At 38.8% G+C, this 11,770-nt stretch overlaps 1 protein-coding gene across 6 annotated transcripts in view; it reads right to left on the bottom strand.

The window, feature by feature from the left end:
* The window catches only part of ZNF143 (zinc finger protein 143), a 61,359-nt gene that overhangs the window by 26,647 nt on the left and 22,942 nt on the right, over positions 1 to 11,770 (bottom strand). For 2 of the 6 annotated variants that reach the window (XM_014844197.3, XM_014844195.3), the window contains exons 4-7: positions 11,259 to 11,342; positions 10,656 to 10,739; positions 8,898 to 9,094; positions 8,255 to 8,329 (exon numbers count right to left, since the gene is read on the bottom strand). In XM_014844197.3, coding sequence (XP_014699683.1) covers positions 8,255 to 8,329; positions 8,898 to 9,094; positions 10,656 to 10,739; positions 11,259 to 11,342 — 440 coding nt within the window. Of the gene's footprint in view, positions 1 to 8,254; positions 8,330 to 8,897; positions 9,095 to 10,655; positions 10,740 to 11,258; positions 11,343 to 11,439; positions 11,503 to 11,770 lie in introns of those variants that run through there. The other 4 variants (XM_070491085.1, XM_014844196.3, XM_044752773.2 and 1 more) reach the window with 3 other exon arrangements.

The following is an 11,770-nucleotide window of genomic DNA, read 5'->3' as shown; positions in this document are numbered from 1 at the left end:
GGAGATCCACAAGGGTGCACAGCCATTGCTCACAGATCTATTCCTACTCTAGAAAAATCAACCCAGTAGCATTACCATTGTATGCAGGTATTCCTTGACATACTCAAGGAATATATTTATATGTATATTTTTTAGGACATGTATCCTAAAAACAATATAAAAAGCATTTTCAATTTCAAAAGCAATGAAAAAGGAGGGGTTAGGTCATTTGAGTCTTGAGTCCCCTGTAGGAGACATTATAATCCATATGATCCTGGTCTGTACTTATAGTCAGTAGATCATTTTCCTTGGATTCAACAGCACAAGACTTCACACAATAGCACTGATTTTAGAGGCTTTTTAAAGACGACCACCTATTTTAGAAATTAAGATACCATGAAAATTGACGAACGACTTTCTGCTCTGTGGACCATGCGGTGACAGTGTTACAATATCCTACCTGTGCAGATTGTCACACATGGCTCAAAAATGACTCTGCCAAAAACTTTTTTATATTGTAAAAATTTCAAAATAATGGAGCAAAAATCGTCATCGCTGAGGAGAGACTATAGATGCTAAAGGCTGAAAGAGGAATCTGAAAATGAAAGGCCTAACAAAATTAAGCAGATGACCTTGATGGCTTTTTCCCAAAGAGCTGTTAGCATCTCTTTGGTTTTTATTAACGAGAACTCTTATTCCCAAAACAGATTCCTGCTCCTGTTCTAATGTCTACACTGCATGCCTCAAGAGCGCCAGGTGGTGACACAAGGGGCAGAAGCTCCAGTTTAGGAAGAGCCTCTGAGTGTGTGCCTGCAGCGAGGAAGGAAGGTGGTAACAACAGAATTTCTTCTTTCTAAACCAGCTGAAGTCACTAGCATTTGACATGTTATGAGACTTATTAGTAAGGGCTGTTTGCAATAGAACTATTTCTACTAGTAGCTCTAATTATCCCAAACAGACCTGGCCTAAAGGCATTCTCACAAAGTACAGTAGGATGAGCACCTATAGCAACACCCAACTATCAAAAGGAATCTCTTGAAAGAAAACCACTGAAAAGACAACGCCTATAATACTGTGAAGAATTCCAAGAAGCCAAGGGAAACAAAGTCAAAAAGCCACTTCGGCTTTTATTTCAATACACAATGTTTGGGATGAGATTCTCTCCCCCTTTCTTGCAAATGTTTCTTTGTAAGGCCCTTTATCTCTCAATCTTGGCTAAGGTTTATTTTTTTGATTTTCAAACTGTTTTATTCTACTTGGAACCTGCTTTGTGTCTACCACCTTCCTCTTATTTCCAATCTAACCTCCCCTTCCACCTACCTTCACCCCCACCATGGCAGAAATTCTGAAATAATAAATGTTTGACAAGTGATTAGTGAAGTCCCTACCTCATACAATGTTATTTAATAAGATATGGTCCCTGCCTTAGTAGGGCTCTCATTCTAGCTAGTGAAACTGTCCTATAAATGAAAGATTATAATAGAATATAAGAATTGCTATCACAGCAATCCATGCAAAGTTCTATGGGGGACAAAATTTGAAAGTGGGGAGAGCTGTAGGTTAGGGCGAGCTGTCTAGAGGTGAAATCTGAAGGCTGAAGAAGAGAGGTAGGAAGAGCAGTCCAGGCGGAAGGAACAGTATGACCAAAAGTATGGAAGTGTGTCTGCAAGAACTGGAAACAATGAGAGTATCACGTTTATACAGTCATGCGTCACTTAATGATGGGGACACATTCTGAGAAATGCATCATTGGGCGATTTCGTCATTGGGCAAACATCACAGCCTGTACCTACACACACCTAGATGATACAGCTTACTACGCTAGGCTATATGGTACTAATCTTACGGCACCACAGTCATATATACGGTCCATTGTTGACTGAAATGTCGTTATGCAGTGCATGCCTGTATAATAGAATGAATAACATGAAAAAGAAAGGAAAGTTCAGGATCATATTTGGGAAGAGCTTTAGGTGCCATTCTGAAGAGCAAACCCAAATAATGAAAGCAAAAGCAAGGCATTAAAATTTTTAAAGTAAAGGACTGACGAAGATGAGCTCTGTGTTTTAGACAGAGAACTCTGGTAATGGTGTGGAACAGAGAGAGAGAGAAAAGAGGAAAGGAGACTAAAAGAAGTTTGCATAATCAGAAATATGCAGGCAAGAAGTGATGGAAACCAGCCTAGGGCAATGAATATGGAATAGAAAGCAAGAGATGATTCTACAGAAATTTTAAGGATGAAAATGGATAGAATCCAAAATTCACAGGCTAAATCTGTAACAGGTATTTCAGAACTATATGGTATCAGATATATATTGTCTTTGTTAAAAGAAAAACAACCTGATATTTCACAAGCGAAATGTCTCAAGGGCAATTTAGAAGCTAATATCGGGGGCCAGCCCCAGGAGCCTAGTGGTTCAGTTTGAAGCGCTCTGCTTTGGTGGCCTAGGTTCAGTTCTTGGGCACGGACCTACACTACTCGTCTGTCAGTGGCCATGCTGTGACAGCGGCTCATATACAAAAGGAGGAAGATTGGCAGTGGATGTTAGCTCATGGTGAATCTTTCTCAGCAAAAAAAAAAAAAAAGAAGCTAACACCAGTGAAATACTAATAAGCTTCTAAAACCATTTATAGAAAATGACTTCATTACTATTTATACTTAATGTATGTCCTGAGAATTGAGATAACCTTAGCTCTGCTGTAAATTCACCACATGACCTTGTGCAAGTCACGTAGGGCCATTTTGCCTAACTGTATAAAGAATACTGTGCTAAAGCAGTGATGTTTTTTCTTTTTTAAACTTTTTTTTAGGAAGTCACACACAGATAAAGGTATTCCTGCTGCTGTTAATCCAGGCAGGTGTGGGTGGCTCAGAGCTCTGCTAGTCCCCAAGGGACCTCAAAGAAACCTGTGGTTCTCCAAAAATCAGGGTTTCAAAACCAGTGTACCAGACAGATAATGGCAAGTCCCTTCTAGCTTTAACATTCTAGAATTCTGAGGAAGTGCAAATCTCAGTGAATAAAGGGCTGTGTTTAAAATTGGATCCCAAAGTGACTTCAATGATAAAAGGTTAACTACCACTGACTGAGGAGTTACATTTACGTGAGGAATGGGGGCGGGTGTTCTGCCTGTGCTGTCTTATTGGTCCTCCATGACTAATCGATGAATTAAATACTATCTGTGATTTACAAATAAGAAAAACAGGCTCAGAGTGGTCAGGTAATATAACTTGCCCATGGTCAAAGGCTGGCAAGCAGGATTTGAAGCAGGTTGGCTCTAGAGCTCAAGCTATTAACCCACCAGGCTTTACGATGCTGTAGCCCAGTGGTAATGAACTGGCAGAGCTTCTGTAGTCACAGAGTGACCTGGTAGGGTTGAGGATAACTGGTGCATTTTACTGTGTGGCCAGTACTTAAAATCCATTTACTATAATGACCTAATGCATATGACAGATATGACATGTGATGTGAGTAAACTTGTATATTAGGATATAAATAATTTATACTCTTGGGGGAGGATAAAAATCAAAACAGCTTGAGGAATTTTTTAAAGTATGTCCTCTTTCAAGAAAGGAATTAATCATAGACGTGTGGCAACAGAGGGACCTTTAGGGAACCTGGGACATGGGCATTGCCAGAAAGATTTTGAAAACAAAAAAACAAAAAAACAAATAACCCCATAGATTTCTAACAATCATTACTATTGGGCAGTGGTTCTTTACTTTTTATTTTTACCTCTCTATACCATTTGAATTTTCTAAATATAAACACGATCACTTTTTTTTTTTTTAAGTATACCATAGTTATCTATATACTACAGTAATTGGTCATTTTGGGTTTTTTCTTTGTACTTCTCTGAATTAAAAAAAAAAAAAACCTACTAAAATATTATTAAAAAAAGTTCTGGGTTCCATCTCAGGCCTACTGACCAAATCTCTGGAAGACAGTCTTAGTCATGGGTTATTTTTTAAAAGCTCCACAGCTCAATCTCGTGTTTGCCCCTGATTACCACTGGTCTAATTCTTTTCTTTTAGACATGAAAAAAAGATTCTTAGACTAGGCAAGTTCACTTCCTCAAGATCACATAGCTAGATAAAAGTACAGAAAATATACACAAAATATGATCCACAGTCAAACTTATTTTGAACAGGTTTTGGGGTAATTATCTAACCCACGTTCTGGGAGAATCTGCCAACCAGAGAAGATGGTATATTTAAGGCTGCCCAGTGATCTATGTCTTATGTGGCCTGGCTTAAAGGGTCAAGCTGAGTCCACAAATTCTCCTTCCCTGGAATTTGACCTAAGAAATAAAGGGAAATCTTGAGTTAGTTGTGGGTGGTAAACCAGAAAAAGCGTGGCTATGACGAGCCATATACAAACTCAATGAAGACAGAGAGGAAGCCTGTGTGTAGAGAAAAGAAGGGAGCAGAAATGCCATGAAAGAGGGGAGGAGGAGGGAGATCAGCCCCCAGTCCTTTGCAGTTCTGTTCCTGTGAAGCCCAGCTGTTCAGCAGTTCCTGTTCTTGGCTTTATGTAAGCTCTGCAGTGTCCTTAAAATATATCATTTTTCTTGAGTTAGTCTGACTGGCTTTCTGTAACTTCCAGCAATTAGAGCTCTGATTAAAACTGCCAAGCCAAAGAACTTTGATCTCCAGTGTAAATAAAATTAGTTTTGAATGAAGAATACCAGGCCTTGAAAAAAGGCCTGGTATCTAAGAACATGTAAAGCATCAACAACGCTGTATAATGCTTACACATTTCCAAATTATGTTCTCATGTATTACCTAAAATATTAATCAAATGAAAATCTCATTTGGTTCTCATAAACCCACGAGATGGGTAAGGCAAAGTTTATTACTACTCTCATTTAACAGACTAAAAAATCTCAGATCCAGAGAAGTTAAGTAATTTGCTCATGGTTACACAGTTACTACACAGCACAGTGGAAACTCAACTCAGAATTTCTTACTACAAATTATGTGCTACTTTAATACCATGCTGTTTTCTACTTAACTAAGGGTGGTGAAGCATGAGGGCAATGACAGTAGTCATAGTCTCCCCAAAATACACACACCCCACCATCCTACAGTTCTTACAACTGAACACGTGGGCATTCTTAAATAACTATTTTAGACCAGGGTTTTCAAATTCAGCACTACTGACATTTTGAACAGGATAATTCTTTGTTGTGGGGGGCTGTCCTATGCCTTGTAGGATATCTATCCAATAGATGCCAGTAATACTCCCCGAGTTGTGACAACCAGAATTGTCTCCAGACATTGCCAAATGTCCTCTGGGGGGCAAAACTGCCTCCCCATGAGCAAGGTTGCTTTAGACGCACTTGGTCTTTCTTGTCCTGTGAAATCTGGTTTCATGGAAGAGATCAGCTCAGCAGCACAACTAGTATGTTAATGTTAGAGATGAAAGAAAAAGCTTTAAACTGTAAGCATCACAATGAAAAAAAATCTAGAGCTTTGAAACAAGACTATTTACAAAAACTCTGTTGTATTAGCTACAATCTCTTTACTTTAAAGTTCAGCCAGGCACAGAATTAAAACTTCTTAAGCAACTCTGGCAGAAGGACAAGGAGCACCGAAAGACAAGCTGAGAAGTTACAGGTGCTGCTTATTTGCAGTGGTTCTTTTGGGATATTTTGACCTTTTAATACCATGTACTGGGCCCTCAACCTCACACAGGGCACTCAATTGTTTTAGAGGATGGAAGATTCATGAACTTCTGGTCCAGCACTAATGAAGAGAAATATAATGAGTCACCAACGCAAGCCACGTATATAATAAAAAATGTTTTAGTAGCTACATTTAAAAAGTCAAAAGAAACAGGTGAAATTAATTTTAGTAACTATTTTATTTAACCCAGTATGTCCAAAATATTATAATTTCAACATGTAATAAATATGAGAAATTGTTAACGAGATATTTTACATTCTTTTTTTCATAACAAATCTTCAAAATCCAGTATGTATTTTACACTCACAGCAAACCCCAGTTCTGACTAGCCACATTTCAAGTGCTCAATAGCCACACGTGGCTACTGTATGGGACAGTGCAAATCTAGTCTGTAAGGGAGAGGTACAAAGGGCAAAGGAGAAAACGTTACAGTCAAAAGAAATTCCTGTTCAGCTTTCTTCTATTTCTCTGTCTAGTGGCACCAACAAATGGTTATATGTCTGCAGATAAAGAGTAATGGGGCTTTATATGACATTTTGCTTCAGCAGTTCTGAATTCCGAGTTAGGTTTCTGGGTTCAGAAACTAATTATTGATGGTAACAGACTTTTATGATAATAGTATATTATAACGTTATATGGCTCAATGGTAAATTCATTAATTTTTTTGTAAGACATTCTGTATTAGTTTATTACAAGTGTAGTTACAACTGTCTTTCTTTAAAAATATCCTATTATTAAAAACCTAATTGTTAGTCACTAATAAGAGACAGAACCGATATTGGGCCACTCCAAAAACTGACAGACATTTCTTGTGCATATTTACACTGCGTTTGCATTTTAGAGTTTGATTTAGGTGGATTTGACATACTGCAGTACAAAAAATTTTAGGGGCCAGCCTGGTGGCACAGGGGTTAAGTGCACACTTTCCATTTCAGCGGCCCAGGTTTGCCGGTTTGGATCCCGGGTGTGGACATGGCACCGCTTGGCACGCCATGCTGTGGCAGGCATCTCACAGATAAAGTAGAGGAAGATGGGCATGGATGTTAGCTCAGGGCCAGTCTCCCTCAGCACAAGGAGGAGGATTGGCAGTAGTTAGCTCAGGGCTAGTCTTCCTCAAAAAAAAAAAATTTTTTAAAGTGTTGTGCCAGCCCCAGTGGCCTAGTGGTTAAGTTCAGCGAGCTCCACTTTGGCGGCCTGGGTTCAGTTCCTGGGCGCAGACTTAAACCACTTGTCTGTTAGTGGCCATGCTGTGGTGGCGACTCACATAAAAGGAAAAAAAGAGGAAGACTGGCAATGGATGTTAGCTCAGGGTGAATCTTCCTCAGCAGAAAAAATAAATTTTTTTAAGTCTCATTTTATGAATTTGAAGACTTGAAAATTTTGCCAAGAATCAGTAGTTTCAAAGCTGACAGGCTTAGTGAACTGTAACCTGTGTTCATACTACTGCCACTTCACGGCACCACTTCCACTGGTAAACAGAAACACTGGTTATTCGGTAATGTTTAGAAGCACCCACTACCACCAGAGATTTCAGTGATTCTTGTTATTTTATGATTTACTATTATTATAAATGTAAAATCTTCTTGATAACCCCCAACAGTATCACTTAATATCATTGAGTGGTGATGCTAATGCTCAAGTTAAAAAGTATGGTCCTGAAGCAATAACAGAATAGGAGTTAAATATGATAAAACTCCTAGAAGAACGCAAAAAACTGCTATGAGAGAGCAGTCAGCAAAATATTATGAAATAACTGCTGAGAAAATAAGGAGTATCATTAAAGCAAGAATATGCTACAAATGATTATATAAGCTCTCAGAACACCACCCCACTCCCCCGCCCCACCCTACCAAACGCAAAAACACATAATTCAAACCAGAATCTTGAATTATGCAAGTTTTGAGCTTTGGGCTTGTAGATATCCCAGAATGCATCTGTGACAACTTTGTACGTACTACAAAACTTTAGAGGCATTGCTGCTCTAGGCTGTTATTTGGGTAAGGGATAGCCAGTGATTGAACCCAGGGTGAGCATCTGAATCAAGGGCAGCCAACCCATGGCCATCCTCAGCCCTGGGAAGAAGTCTGGTACAAAAAGTACAAACAGCTTTGCTCAGCAGGAAAAATGGTAATTAGCTGGGCTGCATATTCTCTCTAGAAGTTGACAAGGAAAGTATGGAGGGTATCAAGTTGCAAGCAGAGCAAACAGAAAGATATAAAAAGCAAAACAGTGAGGGTTAGTTGGTCACAGTAATGAAGGAGCCCCAGAAAGAAGATGCACAAACTGCCAATGGGTGGAGGCAGTCAGAAGAACACCTGGTCTCCAAAACTGCCTTGGATTCCAGAACACAAGCCACATTTGGATTTCTGTGATATTTCTACTTCTTTAGTGCCACTTTGCATCATCCAGATAATGAATCCTGAGAACTGAAGTAGTTCAAGCACATTGCTGCCTAATACATACACTAATTTTCAGAATTGGTAAGATTTTCCTAGAAAGGTAGTGAGTTCTCTGTTCTTGCTTTCTTCCACAGAAGGGCCTAGGAATGCTAAGAGAAAGATTCTTATATAAATAGGTAACTTTACACACCTGCATTTTTTTCTCTTGCTCATTCTCTCCGATCATTCCTGTACCCGCTACACTTTCACTTCCATCAATGGATACCTATAAGAACAAAATAAAGCTTAAAGAAGTTTTACATTTTAATAATTGTTTAGCCTGGGTGATAAGTACGTGGGGATTCATTATTGTTTATTTTTCTATATATTTTAAAATTTCCATTATAAAAAGTGGGGAAAAAAACCCTTTTAAATTATATGAAAGATATGTGTTCAACATATGGAAAAAGCCCAGCCTTTTTGATTAAAAATTGAGACTTTGCTTCACTTTTTCCAATCTCTAATTTCTACTTCTTAATTCCTAAGCAGTTCCATCTATACTTTATTATTTCTTTTATGACACTCATCCTTGAACATACACCTTTTCGTGAGTCACCTGCCACCCATTTCTTTTCTATAAGCTCTTACTCCATTCTCTTGTTTTTCTTCAAATATTTCTTTCTAAACTTCACTTCCTTTAAGATAAATGCTGATCTTCTCCTTGATGCTGTCTGATTTTGACTGTGAATTACTAGTTTCTTATTTGATAAAGTATACTTTTTTGTTTTCTTTCCTTTCAATGAAAAATAAAGCAGGGGTATCTGGGACGTTCTTGACATTGTAAAATGCTGCACCTTTGCCGCATATTGTTCCAAAGCACTGATGGTGTCAGGGTCAATCGTGGCATCCCCCGTGTGCAGACCAGCCACTGTCCCATCAGCCTGAATCGCCAGGATGGTGTCAGACTGCGGGACTTGCACTGCATGGTGGATGTAAGCTGTGGTGCCATCCTCCAGCTGAACTGCCTGTAATGCGCTCTGGTCATAACTATCTGAGGGAGTGCAAGAGAATGGCATTAAATTAAAGGTAGTCTGATAAACAGTTAAACATCTACAGGAGAAGGGAAGGAACTTTGAGTAGTTACTGTGAGCACTGGCCCAGGTGCTTCACATGTGTTACTTCATTCAATCCTTACGACAATTCTGTGAGGCGAGTATATTTACCACCCTTACTGTACAAACGGGAAACTGAGGATTGGGGAAGTAAACTCACTTTCCTTTGGAACCAGGAAATAAAAAAAACTAACAATTAATAGTCAAAATCAGTATGTAGAGAAACCAGGATCTGAACTCAAGTCAGTATGACTTCAGTGTCCATGGGGTTTTTTCCCCCTCTAAATAACCACACCAAGAGATATACAGCATTGTGAAATAATAAATCTAGCCAATTGTAATGAGCCTGTGATTAACTCCCACTGCTAAAGAAAAAAATTCAGAGTTTACTTTTTTCAACTTTAATTAAACAAATTGGGGCTGGCCCGGTGGCGCAGTGGTTAAGTTCGCATGTTCCGCTTTGGCAGCCTGGGGTTCACCGGTTTGGATCCCGGGTGCGGACATGGCACTGCTTGGCAAGCCATGCTGTGGTAGGCATCCCACATATAAAGTAGAGGAAGATGGGCATGGATGTTAGCTCAGGGCCAGTCTTCCTCAGCCAAAAGAGGAGGATAGGCAGCAGATGTTAGCTCAGGGCTAATCTTCCTCACAAAACAAAACAAAAAAAACAGACAAATTTACTTACAAATTTAAGTATCTTAAATTTTGAAAAATTTCCCCCTTTGGTTTCACAACTAAATAGTCTTTCTAAAATATGTTATGTCATTCTATAATAAAATACTTTATAAAGTAATAACAATAGCTAACATTTATTGAGCATTTACCATGTGACAAATATTGTTCTAAGTGCTTTACCTATGTTTACACATCTTGTCCTCACAACCACTCTAGGATGTGGAGACTTACTATCATCTTAATTTTACAGATGATGAAACTGAGGCACAGGGAGGTTAAATAATTTGCTCAAGGTCACACGGCTAAAAGACAGCAGACCCAGATTTGAATCCAGATATTCTGGCTGCAGAGCTGTGTTCATTCCTCCTATACATTCCACCTCTAACCCCTGCTCCTCCTACACAAAGTTAATAAATGTTAACATTCTGCCATATTTGCTTCAGATAATTTTTAAATTTTTAGTTAGTTTTAAAGACCAATATAATAGGCAGAGGACCTTGTGAAAGAAATTACATTGAAAAGGAAGAAAGAAAAAAAGAAGAAAAAAAATCAACAACGTTCAAATGTTTCATTTCCTGTTTTAAAAGCAGCCTTGATCTGAAGCCTTCCAGGGGCCAGGAGTTTGCTATTCCAACCTGTTCCTGGACAGCGCAAATTATCAGAAAGTTTTTCCTTAGACTGTGCCCAAATCTACCATCTTATATTTCAGTGAACAAGCACAATTCTTCTTTCACATGACAACACTTCAGCAACTAAAGGCAGGTCTTATTTTTCCCACACCCCCACTTCTCCCTCATTTTATTCATATTTCCAAAGCTATTTTACCTTTGGAGGTGTGGTGAATAAATGCTGTAGTTCCATCTTCTAACTGCACTGCTTGACCATCCTCTAAACGCAAACTGTCCCCTGCTCAAGAACAAGGCTTACATTTAGATCTCATGTTTTCTACGTGTGTTCTGATAACTCAGCAACAAGAGTCAATAAACCATCAAACACATTATAAAAAGTTACACTTGGCTTTATGAATCCTTAAACATTTAAGGAATGTCAGTAAAACTGTTCTGAATAAGTATTGAAAGGTAAAAAGATATTAGAATACTTGTTTTAGGAATATATACCAGGGGATGAGGAGAGTTGAAAGGACAAAAAAAAAAAAAAAAAGAAGAAAATGAGAGACATGTAGGATTTAGCTCATATAACAGAAATAGTCACTTAGGACTGTTGCCCATTTATCTCCACAGTTCTGTTATCCTTGAGAGAAAGTCTCAATTAAGTTAAAATGGTCTTTAGAGCCTCTCTTTAACATTTACTGGTCTCCTCTTACAGAGGAGGACTCGCGATCAGGACCGTTAAGCAGTAAGAGGCAGCTGGAGGCAGCAGATACTGCAGTATGAGGATCAGGAGGGTACGTAAGTATCAAATACTTACTACTTTTAGGTATGGGTACATGTTGAACATAGGCAGCAGAACCGTCCTCCAACTGAATGACCTGGCCATCTATGAGTTTTCCATCTGGAACAAAAGATTTAAGCCAATAGATGAGCACAAGCAAAAATTTTAAACTTTATACAATTTCAAAAATGATATCAACTATAAAAATATACACTACTTAAGATCATGTTCATCTTGATTCTTCCCTCAATGTTCTGAGGCAATTCAATAACACATCCAGTGATCCTACAGAAAGCAGAAAATCCTCCCTCAGCCATCCTTCCTCCCCTCCGATTTCCAGTTAGACAAGTTCAAGAGGAAGAGTGGCTCATTACAGCAAGCTCCATGAGTCAAACCTCTATGTACCTTTTAGAGCCACTTAGAAACAGTGACCTTGGCCATGGGGGAGCCCAAACTGGGGAGACAGATATGTCAGTGTATGTGAGGCCAGCTGTCATTTTCATCCCTGGGGCTATAAGTCCCTTGACTATGTATACAAGCACTCAGTA

This window comes from Equus asinus, chromosome 20 (assembly GCF_041296235.1).
Source record: "Equus asinus isolate D_3611 breed Donkey chromosome 20, EquAss-T2T_v2, whole genome shotgun sequence".
NCBI classification, from domain to species: domain Eukaryota; kingdom Metazoa; phylum Chordata; class Mammalia; order Perissodactyla; family Equidae; genus Equus; species Equus asinus.
Note: the sequence above shows the minus strand (reverse complement) of the source record. Positions and strands in the feature narration are given on the sequence as shown.